The sequence below is a fragment of the Helianthus annuus genome, chromosome 2 (assembly GCF_002127325.2).
Source record: "Helianthus annuus cultivar XRQ/B chromosome 2, HanXRQr2.0-SUNRISE, whole genome shotgun sequence".
Lineage (NCBI taxonomy): Eukaryota > Viridiplantae > Streptophyta > Magnoliopsida > Asterales > Asteraceae > Helianthus > Helianthus annuus.
Window position 1 is genome coordinate 120,277,167 of NC_035434.2, and position 25,849 is coordinate 120,303,015.

The window sequence follows — 25,849 nt, forward strand, 5'->3', positions numbered from 1 at the left end:
AGGTCATCGGGAAACAACCTCGCGTTATTTAATCCGAGTACTTTGTTCCCTTTTATCACTTCAATCACATATACACGAGTTATGTCTATGTAACTCTTTCTAGTGAAATTGCACACAACTGTTTAAAGAAACTGAAACCTAGGGTGATCATTGTTCTCTCCTTATTGTTTAAAACCAACTTTGATTTGATTTAGTTCTTAATTTAGTTTTCTAAAACAACAATCCACAATCTTGAATTTTAATTTTCTGCAATTTAGTTTAATTTTAGTTTAAATACAAAGCTATACAATCAACACATTTTCCACATACTCCCTGAGTTCGATACCCTACTACCGCTAACTACAGTTGTTTAGGGATTAAATTTGCGTGACCCACGACATCACGTCAGTGCGAGATAGAAATCGTTGTAACGTTGGATAGAAATCGTGCCGAGGTTCTGCCGGTGCGAGATTTGAGCTGTAAACGTTTGAAATCAATAAACAAGTAGTTAAAAGTGATTTGCCTGCTGTTTCTACCTTAGTTTCTTGTTATTCCGCACCTGAAACCAAGGAGAAAGCCTCCGATTGACTCGTTCGGGTCATCACACGATCCTACATAACGAGATTAAACCCTCACAACAAATGACAAAGTGTGATACTTAAACATCCATCAAATTAACGACGAATGACAAAGTATAAACCCAAATTGAGTAGCACTTAAACATTCGTTGGATAGTTTCAATCGATCGGACGTTGAATGGTAATAGCGATTGAGTTATTACCCTGTTTATCGCGGCAGCGTTTAGTGATTTGTGTGTGTTGGTAGTAATTGGACTATATCTCAGCGTATATTTGGAATTTGGACGTCGAACTAACACCAGAATTCAAGTGCCAACCCCCCTATTTATACTGGAAAATTGACTTCCTCGCGTGGCGCGACAGAGAGACTTGTCTCCTTCGCGTGGCGCGACGGGTCTAATTTTAGCATAGGGTGTCTACGTTCATTTGTAGGCTAGGTGAGTTGGTTGTACGACTGAATTCGTTTTCTACAGCAAATTATGAAGATAATCGTCAGCTAGGGTTTACCCCCCTCCCCCCCCCCCCGAGTTTTAGGGGCCCTGATCCTGATTCCGATTGTTCTGAAAATTTTAGGGTTTGTGCAGAATTACTTGGGTTTCTCAATTAGGGTTTCCTTATTGGACAATTAACATACTAAGTAATAATTTTAGTGAGAGTTGTTACAATTGTGCTTCCTGAGATGATGCAGTGTCGTTGTCGGATTCGCCTGATGATTTGACGGAGACATTGTCGGAACAATCCTTAGAAGAACCTTCAGAGGAGTTGTCAGATGAACCATTAGCCGACTCGCCAGAGGAATCGTCTGATGAGTTGATGATGATTGCTTGATGGGCTTGTTTGACCGACTTCTTGGAGAAGAACCCGTCCAAGACTCGTTTGCTGTTGATCTCTGCGGCTAAACGGTGGGCTTCTTCGATGGTAGCAGGTCTTGCAGCTTCGACAAAATCAACCACACACTCAGGTAAGCCACGGGTGTACTTTGGAATGGCTTTTTCTGAAGTGTCGACTTGACTTGGGCAGATTGCACAAAGCTGCTTGAACCTTGCTGTATAGCCAGCATTGTCACCTTCGGTTTGCTTGATTTCCCAAAATTCATTTTCTAGCTTCTGGACTTCGTGAGGAGGACAATATTCTTCCTTCATGAGTTCCTCCAGCTCGTCCCAAGAGAGGGCATAAGCTGCGGAGATCCCACGTTTGTTGCGTTCGGCGGTCCACGAGTCGAGTGCTCATGATTGAAATACTCCGGTAGCGCACGTAGTACGGAAACTATCGAGACACCCACTTTGACGAAGGGTAACTTTGATAGAGTCAAACCACTGGAGTAGTTGGGTCACACCTCCTTCAACTGTGAATTCCATCGGGTCACAGGCCTTGAAGTGTTTGTAGAGGAAAGTAGATTACGGCGCTTCCGTCTTAGAGTCCTTCGAGGCTCGAGAGCTGCTGAGAGAGTGCACTTGAGCGACAATTTGAGGAATGAGCTTGACCACTTCCTTGGTCACAAGCGAGGAAATCCTCTTATCGGTGCTTCGTTTGGCTCTTCTCCTAGCTGTTCGTCTCGAGGTAGGGTTGTTGGAAGGCATCTAGACAGAGAGAGATTTGGAATGAGATTCGATCATAATGATTTTGAGTTTACGATGCGATTGAGCGCGATCGAAACTTGTAATGTGTAATATAAATGGACTTCACATAGGAGCCACATAGGAGACACGAAACTTCCTAGATTCTCACACAATAATTTGGTTGTACGTAGATATAGATAGTTGTAGTTTATATTTACACACATATATTATGGTTTAGAATGCGCGAGGACGCGTTGAGAGAGAGGGAATGCGGGAGAAATCGGACAATTAGTCATTGGTTTTTGTTGCAAACATTCGGTCTTTGTTTTGGATTGCGATGGCTGCGCGACTTGTGCGTTTTGTAAAACAGGGAGCGAAAATTGATAATCGTAATTAAACACATAAAACGTAACTAAGTTCATCAAATCGTAAAATCGGTGAGTCGTAGGCTTGATAAAGTACTCGGAGTGCCTCAGGTGTTTAGGCGTCGACTACCCAAGGTAACCCAATCACACCCAACATGTTCGTGCACGCGCGTTGACTTTGGAGACTTATGCTTCCACTGGGATGCAGCTCATGGCATTCGTCCTCTTAGTCATCGCGTGGTTCGAGTCATTGTGGTGGTCAAGTCCTTGGTGAGAGCTTTTTGAAAACTATTTTAGGGAGTGGAACGACTCATTAAGGTGCGGGTTTCACCCCTGACTTAACAGTTTCGTTCCCAATTGTGGTTATGCTCATCGAATGAATCCAGGAGCTCCACTAGAATTTCGAAATGGAGGCTTTCGTCGAGGTATGGACGTCACTCCTAACTCGATGAAAGATCCTCGTGCTAGAAAAATGCGCTGAGTGAGCAATCCTATCGAGAGTTATTGGTTTTCACACCTGGTCTCGACTGGATCGCTCGGTTGCGAGATGCGAGTATTTTCGAAAACATGTGTGTTGTGTCAGCCTTAGGAAAGGCTAAGTAGTATTTCAGCCTTAGGAAGGGCTTCTTTGTGTGAAATTGTAGTATGTGGGGTTCACACAAAGTCGTAATCTTTGTAATTTCGATCGAAAGCATCAGGTAAGCGCAATACGAAGCCTACTGGGTTCGTACGAGTCAGCCTGTGGGTGCTTAGACTATAGACTAGGTCAATCTCTAAGACGTCGACCCGGATTAGGTCGAGTCTTGCCTAATTCCCTATAGTTATGGCTCTAATACCAATCTGTCAAACCCCAACCGATGGCGGAATCATCGGGGTGCGGCACTAGGCGAATCAGATTGCTCAAGAGAATCCATAACAACTAAATTGCGATAATATTTATTACATTCGTTATCCCATACTAACAAATAATACAATCACATAAGTCATCACAGATTTCTTGTCCTCTCGAACAATTCTAATCCGACAACCTAGACTTTTGGTGAGTTTCTAGACTTCCTAGCTTGATTTGATGTAGACTTCGACTAAACCTGCAACATACGTTAAAATAATGTCAATACTAAAGTATTGGCGAGTATACAGGTTTGATATGTAATAGTATAGTAGAGTAAAAGTGCTGCGAATTTCCACATGCATAAACGTAATACACGATATATATACTCACAAAACTGATACTACCAGCTAAGTCCTTGATGCTCGATTCTTCGATGGCATAACTAGACCCCGTCGGGCGCAATAGTACTATACTAGTCGTGGTGGGACGTCACGAGTATAAGTCCTAGCATACATGCAACTAGCATCACGTATATCTATGCAAACAGTTATTCGCAAGTGATAAATTGACTAATTGAATCATTCGTTTGATGAGTTCGATTTATAAGGAACGTATGTTACACCAAAAATTCGTTAAAAAAGGGTTCAAGTATACTCACAGTGCGTATTTGGTTTGGATTGGCGGGATTATGTCCGAGATTATAGACTGGTCACATGAGTGTTTGATGGCGCGTTAAATGATAACGAAGTACGCGAAAACGGATTGGCGGTTCGATCGGCTAGCCTGTCCATCGGCTAGCCTGCCCGATCGGGTATCCTGTCCGATCGGCTAGCCTGTCCGATCGGCTAGCCTGGCCAGCTGTATTTGACAATTTTTGCAAGTTTTTCACTAGTTTGGGTCGAGACGTTGCTGTGACGTGCTAAACAACTGAAATTCCATCAATTCCGACTTGTTCTAGCGGCCGGGAATCACCCCGTTCCATCAGAATTGGCAGTTCTTGGCGGTTTTTCCTTGTTTAACCCGAAATTGGTCGTCTCATCGTTAAGAATCAGATCTTTGACCAACACGACACTAGAAATGAGTATAAGGTCGGTATAAGCTCCGATTCCACCGTTTTTGAGTGCCTTTATAGTAAAAGAGTTGAAAGAAAGTTGGAAAACCATTCTTCAATCCTTTTATTCATGATTATGTGTAGATATGATGTGAAAATCTTGTTTATTCTTGTGGAAATCCTTTAGATCTGAGTTGTTCTTGGTGGAATGAGGCCAACACTTGAAGTTCATAAGAACTCCATGATGACATCACCCTAGAACACCTCAAATCCATTGATTTCACGGTTAAAAGTTGGAATTTGAAAGATAGAAAGGTGGAGGAATGCATAAAGATCAAGGAAGTACAAGATTTGAGTTGAAAACTTACAAGAATCGCGAAAATCGAGAGATAAAGGGGTTGGAACTTCTGGTCGAGCAGCAACAGTGACAACAAGTGTGTTGGAGGTGAATGAGGGGAATTTATAGGCAAGGAGGAAGGAAAGGAGGGCAGGTTGTCCTGCCCGATCGGTTGGCCCAGCCGTTCGGCTGGCCCATCCGTACGGAGGCCTTTCGATCCTCGTTTTTGGTGCGTTGCGATAGTTTGGGCCACATTTCCATATATTTATATTATTATTTATTTATTTATTATAATCAATCACAAAAAGGGTCGTATATACGTATCTATATATTCAATATTCGGTGCGATGATCGAGTTATGCGTGTCTTCGAGTGCGTTCTTCGATGTGATGTGCCATAGTGATTATCGGGGCACTACTTTGCTCGTATTGTCGTCATCGTCACGATGGCTTGGAGACATGGTACTCACCCGGTAGTCTTTGTTAGCATTGTTTGTTTACATTTTGACACCTCACGGTTATCGAGGAGGGTAGATTAAGCCCTCACTCAACGTCCGCGAGTGTTATTATTTACGAAAAATAGCTTGTAATAGCGATAGAATATGCGTAATTATTCGATTATACTTCGGTATAGCGATGTACCTGATATTGTCACATTATGATCCGAATCTCTGGTGCTAGGCGTAACGAGTATAGCGAGTAGTAACAACGCATGAAAGTGCGGGTTGTTACATCCACTGTGCTATTTGTGTATTTGATATCAATCTCGTCACGTACCCCATTCGGGCCCACCGGGAAATACCAGGGTGTGACATGGATGCAGCGTAACATTGTGTTCCTAGTTTATTGATGGACGAGAGTGAAAGAAAGTGGAAAGTATTTGTGTTCCAGAGTTTTATTGACGAAAGAAAGTGGAAAAAAGTGGAAGAAATATTTTTCTCCCATAACTTTCATTTCAAAATAAAAGGGAGTAAAGGAGGGACAAATATATCGTTTACCCTTTCACTTAACTTATTATAATTCCCATTACTTTCATTCCAAAATGAAAGGGAGTAGAAAGGGGACAAATATATCATTTGTCGTTTCATTTAAACTTAGAGTAAATGATATCGGGTAATGGTACCGAATTTACTGAACCAGGTACATTTTTGGTACCGACTTTTTGACATTTTCGGTATTTTACCCTCAAATACCGGCATCGAACCGTACTGTACCGAGTATATTCGGTACCGATACCGATACCCACTTTTGAGGATTTTCGGTACCGAGTTCATCCCTACTTAACCTATTAAAAAGGCAATAAGGGTATAATTGTAAAATTATATAAAAGACCCATTTTTTTGGAGCGACGACTTTTTTGTATTAAGCTACCGCACAGGGCCGGCTATTGGGCCGGGCGGCCCGGGCAACAGCCGAGGCCCAAAAGTTTTAAGGGGCCCAAAATTTAAAAAGTTTCTTTAATATATATTATGCATCGATGTGGGCCTAGGGATATAACAGGGCGCTAAAACAAAACACGGCAGTAGCAGCAACCTTTTATCTCTGTTCTCTGATAATCAAGGGCAAAAAAGCATGGATTCAACAGCAGCAACGACATCATTCTGATCATCTGTTCGTCACATTCATCTCTGAGTTCAACATCAACAACAATCTGACTGACTAGGGTTTCGATTTCACTTAAAAGGTAACTCAAACAGTCAAACTTATTAATTATTATGTCTAACAATCCATAAGGAATTTTTATGATAAATTATGACCCCTTTGAGAAGAAACAATCGCCCAGCCCCAATTTCGATTCTAGAAATCATAGCTTAGGTTGAATGGTGGATGACCAAACTGTGGATTTTAAAGCCAATAGGTTACTGTTGTTTTAGATTGAGGAAAACAAATAAGTTAGTAAATGACCATAAATTAGTAAATTATGTTATAAATGACCATTTTGATTCTATTTTTTAAACAGTAAAGTAATAAATGTTTGTATGTTCTATTTTTTTTAAACACTTATGTGGACATATAATAAATGTATGTATGTTTGATAAGGTCTAAAACTTTGATGTTTATACTTTTGCAAGTCGAATTGTTACTTTGAATATTTTTGTCTAGAAATTATGCCTTCGGTTCCCAAATACAAATATTTATCCGGTAGTCAAAAACGTAAAAAGAAGAAGCTAGAGGAGGACAAAAGAAAGGCCGGCAAAGTAAAACAAAAACACATACACAAGTTTTTCTCAAAACAACCTCAAAGTTCTAGTTCTAGTGCGGATGCTCATGTAGGTGAAGATGATAGTAATGTTAATGTGGATGAAGCTAACGTGGTTGAAGATAACGTTACTTTAAATGTGGATGAAGTTAACGTGGGTGAAGATGATGTTAATGTTAATGTGGATGAAGCTAATGTGGGTGACGATGATGTTAATGTTGATATGGATAAGGATGAAGATGATGTTAATGCTAATGTAGATGAAGCTAATGTAGATAAAGATGATGCTAATGCCAATCCTAGTATTGATATTTTTGATCCTAGAACTTGGGATGGGCTTAATTCTAACTTGATTAATGATTTGGTTATGAAAGGTCCAAAAAGAGATTTGACTATTGATAAGGGTCCCGTGGATAAACTTGGAAGACGATTTTCAAGAGTCATGTACACTAGAATTCTATCAAATAGGGAGAAGCTTGATAGAGAATGGCTAGTGTATTCGAAAGAGCTTGACAAACTCTTTTGTTTTTGTTGTAAACTTTTTAGACAAGGGCATCCTAAAGGAGGGTTGGATAGTGAAGGTTATGTGGACTGGAAGCATGCTTTGCAAGGTCTAAAAGAGCATGAAGTTAGCTTTGAACATCTCAAGAATATGAATAAATTGTTTGAAATACGTGAAAGGCTGGAATGCAACAAAACAATTGATAAAGTAGCATATGAGCAATTTAAAAAAGAAAGAGATTATTGGAAAGAAGTCATTTTTAGGATTATTGCGCTTGTGAAATTTCTTGCTAAACATGGTTTACCATTTCGCGGATCAAATGAGAAGTTGTATCAACATAGCAATGGAAACTTTTTGGGATTGGTTGAGATGTTGGAAGAGTTTGACCCGATTATGAAAGAGCATGTGCGACGTATCATGAGTGATGAACTCCATATACATTATATTGGGCACAATATCCAAAATGAGTTAATACAATTACTTGCTCATCAAGTTAAAACAGGAATCATCAAAAAGATAAAACAAGCAAAGTATTACTCCATAATACTCGATTGCACCCCCGATACAAGTCACCAAGAACAAATGTCCATAATAGTGAGGTATGTGAATTTTAACTCTAATTCTGTGACCGTTGAGGAATCTTTTTTAAGGTTTTTGGTTGTTGATGATACTACCGGTAAAGGACTTTTTGAAGTTACATCTAAGGAATTAGAGTCTCTAGGTCTTGATATCAATGATATGCGTGGTCAATGCTATGATAATGGAGCAAACATGAAGGGAAAACATAGTGGAGTTCAAAGGAGATTCTTAGAAAAAAATCCTAGAGCATTGTATAGTGCTTGTGGTTGTCATAGCCTTAATCTTGTATTGTGTGATATGGCTAACACTATTACAAAGTCTAGAGAATTTTTTGGAACAATACAACGGATTTATACTATCTTTGCCAATTCTATTAATAGGTGGCAAATATTGAAAGAGAATGTTAAAGGATTAACTCTTAAGTCATTGTCTACCACTCGTTGGGAAAGTCGTGTAGATAGTATTAAGCCTGTTAGAACTCAACTTGTAGATGTAAAAAAAGCTTTAAAAGAAGTTCGGGCATCCGATAAAGATCCTAAAATTCAAAGCGAAGCCAAATCACTTGAAAAGCATGAGGTTGGTGACTATGAATTTTTGGTACAAATCATCATCTGGTATGAAATATTATCAAATGTGAATCTGGTTAGCAAAAGGTTGCAATCAAAGGATGTGGTTCTTGATGTTGCTATTAATGAAGTGGCCAAATTGATTAAATACTTCAAAAATTATAGAGAAGTGGGGTTTTCTAAGGCAATTGATGAAGCTATAGAAATTGCTAATGAATTGGGTGTTGATGCAGAATTCCCTAAAAAACGTGTGATACGTAGGAAAAAACAATTTGATGAGAATTCAAGTGTAGACGAAGTTATATTTTCACTCGATGAGGATTTTAAAGTCAATTACTTTTTATGTATTGTTGATCAAGCTATAAGTTCTCTTCAAACAAGATTCGATCAATACCAAGAATTCGAAAATTTATGGGGTTTTTTCTTTCCTAAAAAGTTGAAGACACTTGATGAAGCCAATCTTAAGTCTTGTTGTTTTCGTCTTCAAGAAGCATTGAAATATAAAGAAGAATCGGACATTGATGCTAATGAACTTTATTTGGAGTTGAAGTTGATCGAGACATTCTTACCTAGTTACATTGTCAGCCCTTTTGATGCTTTAAACAATGTCAAGCGGCTTGGTCATTTTCCTAATGCCATAAATGCATATAAAGTGCTTTTGACAATTCCGGTAACGGTGGCATCGACGGAACGAAGCTTTTCAAAATTGAAGTTGTTGAAGACTTATTTACGATCGACAATGTCCCAAGAAAGACTTAACGGATTGGCGATGATATCTATTGAAAACGAAATATTAGAAGGTATGGAATATAAAGACTTGATCGAAAGTTTTGCTTCCAAAAACGCTAGGAGAGCCGCGCGATTCGCGTAAGTAAGTTCGATCATTTTGTTACACTACTTTTGTTTTGTTTATTATATAACAATTATCGTCGTATTGTGGTTTTTTGATATATAATTATGAGTTTATATTACAAGTATTAGGCCCAAATTTTTTGTCTTGCCGAGGCCCAAAAGTTTTTTGTCATTCTCGAGGACGGCCCTGCTACCTCAGTCTTCAAATTGAAGAGTCCCGTTGTCCCACTCCGACCAGACTATAATGTCTTAATGGGTCCCACCTTGACTTCAGAGTTTAGCTTGAATATTCCCTGAGAAACCATACTATCGACTACCACTTGATAGTCGTTGGGCTATATTAAGAACAAAACTCTCCGGCGCGGGAGAAAACCAAATTTTTTTTGGCCTTTAAAACACACAGTTAAAATTTAACTTAGCCACGACCGACATTATAAAACCTCACTCCTGTCTCACTTTTCACAAATCACAAAACTTCCATCTGCTTCCTCCATCTTCATCACCTTCTCCATTCTTCTTCCGTAAGCTATCAATCTTCTTCATCTTTTTCTTTACAATTTCATCATTTACTATATCTTGTTTCACGGTTTCTTGTTCCTTTTTGGCTATTGTTTTCATCAACATGTATTAACTATCATTAAAAAAACAAATGGGTTTATAATAATTTACATGTATCTAGGGTTTTTTCGTATCATTCTGTTTCTAAGATTGAGTTAGGCGTTGAATTTGTTTTTGTAAATTATCACCGATCGTACGATTACTTGTGTACTTTTGTTGATTCTTGATTAGTAAGTGTTCAGATTTGGTATGATTTTATTGCCAATTTTAGCGCCGACTTTTTGCTGTTTTTGTCAAGAAGCTTACTGTATTTATTAATTATTACAACATTCTTTAAAACAAAACTTTTGTGAGAACTTGATAATGCTTGTTTTATTGAATCATGATGAAAATAATTCGGGGTTTTGTGGCTAGTTTATGTTATGGACTGAAACCATTGCAACGTATAGGGCTTGTCCCACATCGGTTGTATGGGCAACTGTGATCTGGTATTCATATACCAAATGGGCTCTCTCACCCACCAGACTAGTCTATTTCTTTTGGGTTTTGTTTCTAGTTTAGTGCAGAATCGCCGATCTGTTGCTGTTTTTTTTTTTTTTTTTTTTTTTTTTTTTTTTTTGTTAAGAAGCAGCCTAGTGGATTTTTTGGAACATTCTTGAAAATAAACTTTTGTGAGAACTTGATACTTGTTTGATCTTCTTGACACTTATTCCATGTATGTGTGTGCATGATTTGTTATACATCTTTGTAGAATATTTTGATCTAGTCTGAAATATTTAAATCTGTATTTGAAAACAAAACTTTTGTGAGAACTTGACATTCTTGAAAATAAACTTTTGTGAGAACTTGATATTTTGATATACCGGGGGTCCGGGACACGAAAGTTTGTGGATTAATTGGGACATTTTTGAAAACAAAACTTTTGTGAGAACTTGACAGTCGACACTTATTTGACTGAATCTGGAAGAAAATATTTTGGGGATTTTTCGCTAGTTTAGATTTCCAATTTTAGCCCCATCTTTTGTTCTTATTAAGAAGCAGCTTAGAACTTTTATGAAAACATAACTTTTTGAGGACTTGACACTTGTTTGATTGAATTTTGAAGAAAATAATTTGGGGTTTTGTCGCTAGTTTAGCGCGGATCGTCTTGTTTATGATTTGTTGGAACTTTTATGAAGGTTATCAATTTATCATTATGATTAAAACTTTTTTGAGATCAAGAACAGTATGAAATATGAAAATTATTGCATGATCTGTTGTACTTTTTGTAGAATATATTGATGTAGATTGAAATGTTTAGATCTTGTGCCCTTTTTATTCATGATGGGATTTTATGTGGACCAAGATTATACTATGTTTGCTCATTATGGTTAACTATCTGCTTCTAAACTGTTTGATTGTGGGCCCTCTTTCATGTTTATCTTTTTTGTTTGGTCTTTCTTGTGGTTTTATTGCTCTTATATTAGCCATTTTTTTATTTTGTTTGTGGTAATTAATCTTTGACAATATACAGGGTACACAAATGTCTTTTGACACCTCCTACGCATACGAGTGGTTAATTTTCCAAGCACACTTGATGAACCGGGGAAAATTGGGGAGCTCTGGGTGGATATTTTTTCGCCATTGGACCTGATATTGATTAGGAAATTCGTTTTGTTCGTTAGCTATTAGTTATTTACACAAGATTATTATTGGTTGTAATAAAGTAGCGATTGTTGGGCATTTGATTAGTTTTTCATGGCAAGATTAACCCTCGCTCCGGGATTTCGCTTTAAACCTACGGATGAAATTTTGGTCGTGTACTACCTCAAGAGGAAGATATTGGGGAAAAGAATCGCTTCCAATGCTGTTGCAGAGGTCAACATATATGATTTCTGTCCATGGGATCTTCCAGGTAATTGTATTTCCTGAATATTAAAAATATGTCTTGCATTTACTTTATTATAAAAAGCCCGGTTATCTAATTTATTTTTAATGAAATAAGTTCTATTACATTGGATTTCTGCTACTGCCACTGTAGATGCTTGCTAGTTTAATCATGTTCATTACTTTAGTCTAAATCAGTGCCTCTCAATTGGTTCTTTCTAAGTTAAATAGATGCTTTATTTGTCCTATTTACATTGTTTTTGTCTGAATTTTTTTTTATTTTTTATTTTGCTAGTTATATGTTTCGAGAAAATACTGGATAGTCATGTGATCATATACAGTTTGTTCATGAATAGTCAGTCGTATGATCCTATTTGACATATCAAATGCATGAGATCAACTCATTACAAGTGTCACCACTTGCATGCTTTGAGAAAGGATGATACTATTGTATTTAAGGGTTTTTGCTGTAATTACTGATATAATATTTGAGGGATGTAATAAGCTAGCAGTTTTTGAAAATGCTTAAGAGAGTAATCAGGATAAGCTAGCGGTTTTAGAAAATGAAGGGTTAAACTAGTCCCTACCAACTATGTCAAAACTCACCATTTCATTCCCACGTATTGTACCGATGATATATTAACGCACAAGTACACTAATACGCACACACACATATATAAACGTGTGTGTTTAGAACTGTGGGAACCACAATAAATTTTGTACTATTTTTTATATAAATTGACTAGAATGCATGTAGATTTCAGTATATTCTAGATTTATTTAAATATTGTATGTTATTGATTTTTTTTTGGGGAATTGGCCTGTAATAATCCCACCTAGACCTTATTGGCCATTAATAATCCAACCTCAGAATATTCCCCCCACCAGTCCCACCATTCACCTATTTTCCCTATAATGGACCCCCGTTAAAAAACCTTAACGGAGTTAAGTTTTTTTCCAAATTACAAACAAATTTTTTAGGGCTTTTGATCAGAACGATGATACGAGTCCATTGATGTAAAACTTACTTCGAAATGGTGCTCCAAGTGACTTGATTTTGGTTAATTGGAAATTTAAACATTCGAATTGAAGCGTCGTTTCATCGTTTGGAGCACCGTTTCGAGGCAAGTTTTACTTCAATGGACTCGTATCGTCGTTCTAATCAAAAGCCCTAAAAAATCTGTTTGTAATTTAGAAAAAAAGCTTAACTCTGTTAAGTTTTTTTAATGGGGGACTATTGTAGGAAAAATAGGTGAAAGGTGGGACTGGTGGGGGGAATATTCTGAGGTGGGATTATTAATGGCCAATAAGGTCTAGGTGAGATTATTACAGGCCAATTTTTTTTTTCTTTTTGTGTAAAAGCATATGTGCATATACACCCTATGCACATCTATATATGCATATGTGCACATTTTTGTACTTGGAAAAAAATAGGAGAGGAGATAAAGTCAAAGAACGACTAGGGAGAGAGAAATAAACTTTCTTATTTTTTAATTTTATACTTTTTGTTGAAGAATTATATACACATGATTATGTTGTTCTCAAAGAATATTGGTTATGAATTGAGTGCCCTCTATATATAATTATGTGTGTGAGTAGAAGGAACCCACGTGAGGTGAGGATCCTTTAGTAAAAACAATCTTTGTATGTTTGGTTAAACATAATAAAAGCTTAAAAACGGTTAGAATAAAAAAGTATCTGTTAGCTATTTCTGGAAAGCTACTAGAAATATTATGTAACGTTTTGAACTTTCTAGTAAAATAAGCATTTTTCATAACGGATTATTATGTTGCATTCTTCAGATAAATCCTCTTTGAAAAGTGGAGACTTAGAGTGGTACTTTTTCTGCCCTAAATCAAAAAAGGATTCAGGTGGTGTTAGGGCCAATCGTGCCACTGAAACTGGGTTCTGGAAAGGTACTGGGAAAGACAGATACGTTGAATATAGAGGAAGAACCGTTGCAACAATCAAGACATTAGTTTTTTATTTAGGTCGTGCTAAAGATGGCAAAAGAACAGATTGGGTACTTCACGAGTATAGAATGGACGATAAGCAATTGGCTGATGCAGGGGTCATTCAGGTACTACTTTCTATGGTTCAATTTCTTATTTGGAAAAACAATATCATTCATCACACTAACACTTTATCTCTTTTTCCAGGATACATATGTGCTTTGTAGGTTATTTAAGAAAAGCGGCGCAGGGCCAAAAAACGGCGCAGAGTATGGTGCACCATTCAATGAAAACGAGTGGGATGATGATCTGGTCAGTAGCATTGATTCTCAAGCCGTTGTTGGTCTAGTTGGTGTTTCCATCACAACAGATCGTAAACAGACTGAACCAGGGTCATCTATTGTCACAATTTCTGCAACGGAGCCTACAAGCACACTAAACTACAAGCAGGAAGGTTTAGCTACAACAAACATTGCGGAACCAGGTACATCTGGTGTCACACTTTCTGCAACCGAACCTACAAACATTGCGGAACCAGGTACATCTGGTGTCACACTTCCTGAGGCTCAAATTTTGAAGTCTGTATCTGTGGAGTCCATACCAGAGGTCCCTGAGACTTCAATTTTGATGGAGTCCATACAAGAGGTCCCTGAGTTTCCAATTTTGAAGATGATACCTGTGTATGCTAATGATCCATGTTTCCTACCTCCAAGTTTTGGAATCCCAGACTTGGATTATACTAGTCTAAACCTAATCCGTGATCCATATCTTTTTCTAACCATTGAATCCTCGGATTCTACTTCTATAACGGATCCCGATTTGGAAGACTTAAATTATCCAATGAAACCTTCGGTGTTGTAACTCTCTGATCGCGTAATACAACAAACCGTGGCGGAAACATCGGGGAGTCACGGTACAGAGAATTGTTTCAAAACATATGGTATTTGAAGTTTGTTTTACCTCATTAATAAATTTCATTGTTTTGTTACAAATCAAATAAATACAAGTAATTGTCTTTCAAGTTTTAAAGTCTCTAAGGCTCGCGTTCATCCTATGTGAAGTAAGAAATCATTCATTAAACAATAGTTTCTGAAACATATGTGAAAAACAGTCAGCAAAGAAAGCTGGCGATTACATAGGTTGTGTGTTTCAAATTCATGGCTTTGAAATCATATTGCAATACCTCGTCCGACCTCGAGGGTCGACGAGTATTAACCTTGAAATCAAAATGTGTTTGATATTGCAATATATTTTACCAACTTTACAAGTTGATATAAGTAAAACAAAACCTTGTGGCCATGAATCTTGACTGAAAACATTTGTTTTGTAAAACCGAGTCGTAAGTCGATTTTAAAGAAAACAATAAATGGTTTATATCTTTAAATGAAAACTATTTGCGTGATATTGTTTAAAACCATCCGTCCTTGTTATAAGCCAATCGTCCATTGTACGTGTCATAAACCATTGTATGTGTCATAAACCATTCTACTTGTCATCAACCAATGGTTCGTGTCATAAATAAATCGTCTGTGTTTTTAATTGTGAAAACTTTTGGTCGTTTTGTGTGACTGACCACCCATGGGGTATCTTTAATAGACCTCGAAAGATATCTTTAACAAGACTAACAAATCAACAAATGATTTGTTAATCCGAAACAGTTTCTTTCGTTCCCCAAACTACCCACCAAATCCAATGAATAGCCTGGTAACGGGATTGTCAGTTCTATGGTACCATAACATACTACTGGTCGGCTTGGCTAAAGCTAATGAATGTCATTCGTGTTATGGATAATGCACCAACAAGTTCGTTCACATTATTGAAATCGTCGTGTTTTATATAAGCCATAGACTTTGTTTTTGAAAACTTGAAAAGTAGTTTGGCACTTATGAGTCACCCAAAACAATTGAAAGCATAAAATAGGGAAATTATGTACTCACTTGGGATTGCGTATAAGCCTTATATGAATGAGTAAACAAAGCCTAAGAAGAAATCAAGTGTGTCCTAACATAGGGTAACTATGTTAATAAGCCGGGACTTAAATCGGGAGATTAGATAGAATGAGGTCTTATAAACCAAATGAGTGTTGGAACTTATATGATATGGTCTAATAAACCTAATATTCTGATTTGGAATGAATCCTAAGTGCTTTCGACTTTAACGTGTCATTATGATAAGTCTTAAATGCCTAAACGTGTTTAATAACGTTATAACATCAGTTTATATGTCAAAAAGTTGGATACATATGCTTAAAAATGAATTTATGCGCAAAAAGGGCATTTTGGTCATTTTTAGGCATATACAATCGACTTATCATAACAATAACCAAACGACATAACCATAAGGTATAAACTTAGTAGGTTATTCATGACAACCGGTGGTTTACGGTCCTTAATTATGCGCAAAACAAACATTAGGACGATTAAAGTAGTGTAATTAGGCGTAAATTAACTTAATTAGGCCTTTGGTACGAATAGGAACGCCTATTCAACTTTACAGTGCGCGTATGATGATCTGCGGAAAATTTGCGAAATGTTAAACGATAACGAACTGACAACGGACGAAATACTGATAACGCCGACAAATACGAATTTTATACGAATATTTTATACTTATAAATTTAGGTTTGCAAATTTATCGTGCTTGCGTACGTCACAAACACAAACGTGAACGAAAAACGCGACTGCAGAAAACGCACTGACAACGAAACGGAGGACGCGTATTACCTTTAAAACTGAAATTTTACGATATATTTAGCTTCGTAATTAATTTTTAATAACAACAATCGAAACCGGATCGAAAAACATATTAAAAACGATCAACGACGAACTTACGCGCTTTTTACGCTACCAACGATTAAACGCGACAACGACTATCGACACAATTTTAAATATTTTAACCTAAAATTTTAGTTTACGACATTACGGGGAGTTCGGGTTTCAAAAACGGGCCTGTATAGGTTGACGGGCCACTTAAAACATGGGGATTGGGCTTGTGGGCCCTGGGCCCAAGCCCACTAAACAAACCTAGCATAAAAGAGCAAGGAAACCCTAGTATCCTCACTTTCATCAGCCACACACTACACATTTTTCCCTCCCACTTGTTTCTTGTTCTCTGCAACATATCTCTAAATACACATACATACATACAAAGATGCTATCCCTCTCAACAGCATCTTCCCTTAAACTACATAAACAACACTCTGCTACACCTTCGTCCTCATCTCCCTGCTCGATGAAGACCGGCCAGCCACCATCACTGGTGGCGGCACACGGCGGCGTAGCGGAACCCCACAGCCGACGGCGTTGTGGGGGTGGCATCGGGTGGTGACGAGAACCGAGAGAGGGAATTATCGACAGAAAGAGATATCGGGAAGAAGGAGCGACGACGGCTGTGGCGCCGTCGTCTACGGCGGTGGCGAGGTGGGTGTCGTCGGAGTGTTGGTTCAGGCACAGAGAGACAGAGATCGAGAGTGTTTGAGTTGGAAATGGGGAGCCGACGTCACCGGCGACGATGGTGTTGTTTCTTTGTTTTTCGACAGAGTCTCCGGTAAGAGTCGTTTTCCATCTCTTCTCTTCTTTTTCTTTTATTTCCTGAAGATTGATGACCGATGATGATGAACGTTACTGCTGTTGTTGTTATTGATGATGAGGTGAATACCGGTGGTGGCCGACGGCGGCTGTAGCCGCCGAAGATGATGACGGCAGAGGCGGTGAATGGCGGTGGCTTACTCGGTTCAGTCCAGTTGCAGATTCGGGTTATCTTTTGGTGCGGAATCATATGATATGGTTTAATAAACCTGACATTTTGATTTGGAATGAATCCTAAGTGCTTTCGACCCGTTATGACTCGTGAAGGTAGTTTACCCTACTTTAACGTGTCATTTGCGTAAATGCGTGTTCGGATGGTTAAACAGGTCCTATGATAAGTCTTATGCTTCTAGCAGTATCTTTATGTTCCGGGTAATGTCCGGTTGTTCGGTTAGATACCAGTTCGTTAAACTGCTAAATTGCACCGTTTAGTTTCCTTTAAGTATCATTTTGTAACCCTTTCAATCCCCGACACTTAGGGAAATATTCTGAATGATAAATCATGATTTCTGCATAACATTTATGTGTTAAAACCTGATTTATAGCTGAATTTAATAAAATTCTGCACTTAAAGTGCATTTCGGGTGCTTTTTAGTGCGTATTTTAGCTTTCGGAGAGTTTATATATATAAACCCTTGTATGTACTCTTGGGTTTTAATGTATTCTTGTCATTGGGCCTACGCCTAGGCTCAAATTTTATTGTCTAACTGCTTTCTGCAGAATTGTTGACACAATGTGTCTTACCGGTGAGTTTACTAGTATTTCTGACGCAACGCTCTTGTTAATGCATAAAGCAATATTTTGTAGTATAAAACGTGCATGAATTCACTTGTGTAGTATGTAATCAGATAATGTTGACATTTAAGCACACAATTGCAGTCATTAAATAATAATTAAAGTGTATGGATTACCGGTTTGGTGCCAGTTGTCACAGTTTGAACATATTGTTACACAATCTCAGGGTACTAGTAACTTGCATATTGTTGTTCATGTTGGATACGAGCACGTTAAACAATTTTATTCTATGTTATACTATGTATCAAACTTGTATACTCGCCAACTTTTTGTTGATTGTATTTTCATATATATGTTGCAGGATGATAGGCAAGATGATGCTAAGTGAAGAAACAAGATTTAAGTGGACTTAGAAACACACCTTGATTAAACTATTTTGTTGTTGTACATTCGAAACAATGTTGTTTATGTTGAATTCTTGTATTATACTTTAGCAATTTATGAAATCCAATTTAATTTATATTGTCACATAGTGTTATGATGTTTTGAGCAATTTGTTCGTCTCATCCTAATGTTTCCGCCATCGGTTGGGGTGTGACAGAAATAACCAACAACCTTAAAAAACAGCAGCAGAATTTCTGAAAATTTCTGTTCTTCCAAGACAGTCTTCAATCACAGCAACACAGCACCTTCCGAAAATTCTAGAATCAGTGTGATATCGATCTGAGCCTAGAAACAGGTTCAGCAGACTCTAATAGTAATTGTAAGTCCTGAAATCGGATCATTACAACGATATCACAACTAATTTGATTGAATGGCGAAATCACACAATTGAGATGAATCAGAACTTGAACAACAGTAACAACCACGTGGACGAGTCTTCATCATCACAGTAACACAGGCTCAGAACAACAACGATGTTATCAACGGTACATTCCTTGTAGATGTCTATGCTTCATGTTTATTTGATACCAGCACGGATAAAAGTTTTGTATCCGTTGAATTCAAACCATTGCTTAAGTATAGACGCTCTAAGTTGCCAAAATCATTCGCGGTCGAAGTCGCTAACGGTCACTATCGATTCTGTTCTCCCTAAATGTTCTTTGAATCTTAACGATCATAACTTCTCGATTGACCTCATACCCATGCAATTGGGTAGTTTCAATATCATAGTAGGCATGGATTGGCTTAGGCGAGTACATGCTGAAGTTGTTTGTTCAGAAAAGTTTATTCGTCTTTATCTTCCTTACAGTGACTCTCTACATGTCTATGGAGAGAAACCTTCTAAAGGCCTCAAGCTTATGTCGTGTATTCAAGCGAACAAGTACTTGTGCAACGAGATTTTCGAAGAATCAGTAGTAGATCTTCAAAAACTTTTTGAATACCGCAACAGTTTCAAGGAAATCTTCAAGCAATCTTCAAGCAGATTATGTGAAACCACCAGCAGATTATCCAAAATCACCAGCAATTTATCCGAAATAACCAGCAACCTCCGAAAACAGCAGCAAAATTTCTGTAAACTTATGTTCTTCCAAGGCAGTCTTCAAACACAGCAACACAGCACCTTCCGAAAATTCTAGAATCAGTGTGATATCGATCTGAGCCTAGAAACAGGTTCACCAGACTCTGATACCAATTGTAAGTCCCAAAATCAGATCACTACAATGATATCACAAATAGTTTGATTGAATGGCGGAATCACACAATCGAGATTGAATGGCGGAATAATGCATGTGTTAGCATACTTGTTTAGGTTGTTGGTTCTATTGTGTTTTGTTGCAAACTTGTATTAGACAATTCATATTGTATGCAAGTTCAAGTTCTGATTCATCTCTATTATTCTACATCATTGTTCTGTTTTAAATATTGATTGCGTATATAACACAAATATGAAAGGTAACACGTATATGTATAAAATGAATTTCCATTATGATCAAAGCTTCGGATTACAAGGTTGGAAATCATCCACGAATACGACATGATTACAAGTTTCTAAAAATAGAAATGCGAATACAACTTTCTAAATATGGGAAGTACAGAAATGCGGAGCGTTACAGTATCCACTACTTTAGGAAATTTCGTCCCGAAATTTATTGAAGAGGAAGACTCGGCAAATAGATGGTATTAGGGCTGTAAACGAACTGAACGAACACGAACAAGGCCATGTTCGTGTTCGTTCGTTAAGGAAATTAACATGTTCGTGAACTGTTCATGAACGCATACCGAACATAAGTTTATGTTCGTGTTCGTTCGTTAAGGAAATTCAGTTGTTCACGAACAGTTCGTGAACACTTGTCTCGAACACAAACGAACGCAACAAAATAGAAAACAACACAAACGAACATGTAACTTGAAAATAAAAAAATAAAAAACATTGTTATCCTTAAACATTGGATATAAATAGTTTAATACAACCATTATTAAAAATAGATTATGCGTTTTCAAAAAGCATGTAGGTACATGTGACAACCCTCTTAATTCCATGTACCCGTACAATTTATTAATGATAATTAAAGTGCTTGATGACTGTGCTGAATCATTTAACTGCTTTCTGATTTCTGTGTTATACTTACATCTGCTTGTTAACATACTAGTAGTGTACGGAAAAGTTACTAAATAGTCCGGTATGCTTTCCTCAGTGTTGAAAAATAAAAATGTCACTAAAAATATTATAAAAGACACTTTACGGATTAATTAAGCACTTTAACGGAACAACACCCAACCGAACAACCGGACTTTACCCGGAACACAAAAATATTGTCAAAGACATTGTTCTTATTTTTCTGAGCTATTTAGGGTCCCCGAACACCCTAACACACTATATATTGCTTAACACACCATAATGCACTAACGAAGCACTTGATTTCTAACTAAATCAATTAACCACCCATTGCAAATCAACTAAGCCAACACCCCCCCCCCAACTGGTTCTAGTATGGCCCCACCCCTTTGATTTTCTTGGTTTATTTTATTAGATCTTGTCTCCCTAATAAGTGAACATAAGGACCAATGGGTGTAGACATGTTGGAAGTAAGTCTATTTAAACCACAAGTCCCTCACTCTTAACATCCTCACATCACCAACACCTTCAAACTCTCCCTCCCTCTTCCCTTGGTTCGGTTGTGAGCCACCCACAACCACCATCATCATCATTTGTTCATTCTCATCCAATCTACAAGTATACAAAGGTTCTACGGGTTATACAACAAAGCTTGGTGCTCTCGGAAGTGGAACGACCTTCTCTATTTGCTATTAACCACCTCATTTCTCCTCTTGATCTTCCCTAGCTTAAAAGCTAGTAGTAAGTCTCTTGAATCCTCTTTTTCTTCATGTTTAAAGTGGTTAATAGTTATGGTATGATGAAATCTTAAGAACTCTAAAAGATTACAAACAAAAGTCTTGAACATAAAGTAACAAGATGATGAACTAAGATGAACTCATGGTTAAATGAAGTTGGTTTGGTCATGTTGATGATTACTTAATGTTTATTTGGTGATTACTAGTAATATGATGTTTGATCATCATATGAAGTTTGTTAAGTTATGATTGAAAACATGACTTAACAAGTTAGAGGTGATTATGTGTGCATAAAATAATCATCTTCTTGTTAGAGCATGAACTTGGGAATAAAAATGATTGTTCTTGAAAAATAATTGTTGGGATTGAACCCTACTAGAGGAACAGATAATGAAAGCCAAAACCGGATCACTACAGTGGATTCAAAATAAGCAGCTGTTTACATTAAGCTTTCTCCTTGATAGTGGTTGTGTAACAGCTGATAGATCTCAAGTACTGCTCAATAGAACAACTGATGATCCAAACACTGATGAAATTCTAAAGACTGCTGAAGACAAACACTGACGCTCTATCTACTGCTGTTTTCCTAAGTACTGCTGACGACACAAGCACTGCTCATTCAAGGACTGGTCACCTTTGAAGAAAGCACTGATGCTCAATGTCACACCCCCAAAATCCACACGCGGAGTACTACCGCTTGGGAGCGTGACTGACCAGGAATAAGCCACCAATCATATAGAACAATGTATATAGTAAAAGTAAATGTCATTAAACCAAACCCATCCATATGAAAGGTGTTTAAAACATAAGTAATAGTTCAACGTTTAGCAGAAGCAAATAAGTAAAAGCCCAATCATAAATAAGTATGTAATGTCATAACGTTCAATCATAGCATTCACGATCCTTGTCCACAACGACTTGCTCCTCCCTGTGCAAGCTCCATATGTACCTAAGGTCCTGCAAGGCATGCAGCAGAGAGTCAACAACTAGTTGAGCGAGTTCACAGAAAGTAAGTTGGTAGCAGTAATTCGTATATTCATTTAGTGGGGGCTTCCCACGTATGTATGTACTAATAGTGGGGGTTTCCCATGATTATATTTATTACTAATGGGGGCTTCCCATGTTTATCCTAACTAGACTATTGTAACCATGCGTTCTTCTTAATCCAAGAACAGGAATACGTACAAGGTCACATAGGTTTTACATGAGTGCCCTTCCCCGAGGACAGTGGTACGCGTGGGGTTTACGTAGGTTTTACGTAAGTGTCCTTCCGACCCGGAAGACAGTAGTAGGTATGAGTTTACGTAGGTCTTACGTAAGTGTCCTCCCGACCCGGGAGACGGTGGTAGATACTAGTTTACGTAGGTTTTACGTAAGTGTCCTGACTAACCTGAGGACGATGGTATATAGTCTAGCAATAGTGTAAGTACGAGTAATTATCCAATTCAGATCTTCCAACCCAATTCCCAACTCGGGAATCCCATGCCTTGGCTGTGTGAACTCACCTTGGTTTGCTCGGTATGCTATGTTATGTGTTCACAAGTAATCAGTCAAGTCCTATTGCATGCACGTGTAATAAATCAGTTCATGTTCGTAATGATACGCATGCAATCTATGTCATAACATGTACTTAAGCAATTATCACGTATCACGTAAGCAGATAAACAAAGTCATGCAATTCATGTTTCATGTAAGTGTCATTTACAGTTTGCACTATCATGGTTATTCATAACATACTTGGCAGGGTTAACATACGTAACGGAAGTGATAAACTAACAGAGTTAGTAAGTTAACAACGTTCACAACCCATTAGAGTTTCATGCTTAACAGAGTTACACCAATTTAACACAGTTGTAAGGTTAACAACATTATTTGACATACAATTCATTGCTTCAAATTAATCATCACACAAAGTCGGACAGGGCCTTGCCCTTCTAAAACTCGGACAAGAAGTGGGGGGGTTTCCCCTTCTTAAAGTCGGACCAAAGGTCCCTAGGAAGAAATTCGGACAGGGGGGTGTGGGGGTTAAAAGTCGGACAGTGTTAGGGTTTTGGGACCAAGAACTCGGATGGGGGACCTTCACAAGATCGGACAAGAGGGAGGGGACTGCCCCTTTCAAAAACTCGGACCCCCTTTGGTCCAAACAAAAGTCGGACCACATAAATACAAGTAAAAGTCGGACTTGATCCTTTCCTTTCTAAAAATTCGGACAAACCCTCAATACATATAAAATTCGGACTACTATACCCCTTTAAAGATCGGACATGTTATCATACATCAAAGGTCGGACCTTATGGTTTCATGCAATAAAATTCGGACATCCATCCATCATTAAAACTCTGACAAACAATAGTTACACATACGAATGTTCAAGTTCAATTGTGATTGTAGCAGTTACGTTCTTGTTTTCATACGAACAGAAAAACCCTAATTACATACTTTCACAGTGCAGAATCAAATCAATCATCAACAGTTTAAACATATCACACATCTAAATCATCAAGCAATTGATTCCATAATAACCTTATTCATTTCTCAATAAATCAGACTCAATCAATAAGCAGAGAATATCAAATGAAAACTAGGGTTTAGCATGAATGAATCAATCAACAATTAACAAAAACCAATGATTAATGATTACCTTGAATTGATTCTAACTAGATTGCAAGGTTAAGATTGATGCAGGAGACTTGTGCTTGTGATGGAGATGATGATTGCCAAAGAAGATCAGAGGATTGCAAATACGTGTTTTGTTTGTGTAATGATTAGTGAAAAGGGATTAGGGTTAAGAATCTATAGGATTTCACTAATTACTCTATACCTCCCTAAGTATCATATTTTACACAAGTACACCATCTCACAATAGTTCACAGTTTCACCACCAAGTTCATACATTTGACAAAACTTTCACAATTAACACATAACTATGCACAATCACACAATACACTTCATTGTATCAAAACGTTACAGTTCCACAACAAATCAATTGTGCAAATAAACAACTAAACAACAATAAACGTGCAATAAATGCGAAATAGGAATCTTGGAAACTCGAGTTGTCACATTATCCCCAACTTGAAAGAAATTTCGTCCCGAAATTTAGCATGCGGTTACTGAGGAAGCTAGGTAAGTTGTATCGTTTACTGGTTTTCCTGGGGTGTCACATCATCCCCCCGTTGGTTTGGAATTTCGTCCCGAAATTCTGTAGTAGTAGCTTCAGCCTCAGTAGTGGTTGCACGGTTTTCGAATAACTGGGGATACTTGAGTTCCATTTGATCTTCTCGTTCCCAGGTATACTCTGGGCCACGACGGGAGTTCCAACGAACTCGAATAAGAGGTATTCTAGTGTTCTTGAGGACCTTGACATCCCGGTCCGTGATTTCAACTGGTTCCTCGACGAACTGCAACCGCTCATCGATAGTGAGTTCCTTAAAAGGAACTATGAGGGTCTCATCTGATAGGCACTTCTTCAGATTCGACACATGGAAAACATTGTGAACTGCACCGAGTTCAGCTGGTAGGTTTAGCTTGTAGGCCACTTTGCCTATTTTCTCAATGATTTCGAACGGTCCGACATACCGCGGATTTAGTTTGCCCCGTTTGCCAAAACGAACCACACCCTTCCAGGGTGTGACTTTTAGTAAAACCCGGTTCCCGACCTGAAATTCCAACGGTTTCCTACGCTTATCTGCGTAGCTTTTCTGACGGTCACGAGCTGCCGCCATGCGTTGCCGTATCTGTGCAATATTTTCCGTGGCGTCCACTACAATTTCTGGACCTGTGATTTGACTATCCCCCACCTCTGCCCAACAGAGAGGTGACCGACACTTACGTCCGTACAATGCCTCGAATGGAGCGGCTTGAATGCTGGTGTGATAACTGTTATTATAGGAAAACTCCACCAAAGGGAGATGCTTTTCCCAGCCGTTGCCGAAGTCGATAACGCATGCCCGAAGCATGTCTTCGAGAGTCTGGATCGTGCGCTCAGACTGCCCATCCGTCTGAGGATGATATGCTGTGCTCATGTCTAACCGTGAGCCAAAAGATTTGTGCATCGCTTGCCATAGCTCTGACGTGAATCGTGCATCCCGATCCGAAATGATGGAGGCGGGCACCCCGTGCCTCGAAACAACTTCTTTAAGATAAACGTCTGCGAGGGTGGAGAACTTATCCGTTTCCTTAATAGCCAGGAAGTGTGCAGACTTGGTGAGTCGATCCACGATCACCTATATAGTATCATTCACACGTTGAGATCTGGGTAGGCCTGTAACAAAATCCATGGAAATTTCTTCCCATTTCCATTGCGGTATCTTGGGTTGCTGAAGTAGGCCCGCTGGTTTCTGATACTCCACTTTGACTTTTGCACATGTCAAACACTTGCCGACGTAAGTCGCGATGTGGGCTTTCATGCTAGGCCACCAATATGTTGTTTTAAGATCGTGGTACATTTTATCC

The 25,849-nt window shown here is 38.2% G+C and overlaps 2 protein-coding genes and 1 long non-coding RNA gene across 4 annotated transcripts; all 3 read left to right on the forward strand.

Moving 5' to 3' along the window:
• The first annotated feature begins 6,808 nt into the window (after nt 1-6,808).
• Nucleotides 6,809-9,418, forward strand: LOC110880690 (zinc finger MYM-type protein 1-like). Its single transcript, XM_022129166.2, has 2 exons — nt 6,809-7,393; nt 7,499-9,418. Exons 1-2 carry the CDS (start codon nt 6,809-6,811, stop codon nt 9,416-9,418), a joined length of 2,505 nt encoding a protein of 834 aa, XP_021984858.2.
• Nucleotides 9,419-9,791: 373 nt separating this feature from the next.
• LOC110884094 (NAC domain-containing protein 82) lies at nt 9,792-14,804 on the forward strand. 2 transcript variants are annotated; one of them, XM_022131757.2, is made up of 5 exons: nt 9,792-9,920; nt 11,471-11,562; nt 11,689-11,851; nt 13,626-13,903; nt 13,983-14,804. In XM_022131757.2, the coding sequence occupies exons 3-5, from the start codon at nt 11,695-11,697 to the stop codon at nt 14,634-14,636; spliced, it is 1,089 nt and encodes a 362-aa protein (XP_021987449.1). In that variant the 5' UTR covers nt 9,792-9,920; nt 11,471-11,562; nt 11,689-11,694; the 3' UTR covers nt 14,637-14,804. The 2 variants fall into 2 exon arrangements, with proteins under 2 accessions (XP_021987449.1, XP_021987448.1); XM_022131756.2 differs by having other exon boundaries at nt 11,471-11,851.
• Nucleotides 14,805-16,852: 2,048 nt separating this feature from the next.
• On the forward strand, nt 16,853-18,622 carry LOC110880846. The gene is made up of 2 exons (XR_002559471.2): nt 16,853-17,629; nt 18,459-18,622. It is a non-coding gene; the product is annotated as an uncharacterized LOC110880846 (long non-coding RNA).
• Nucleotides 18,623-25,849: the final 7,227 nt, after the last annotated feature.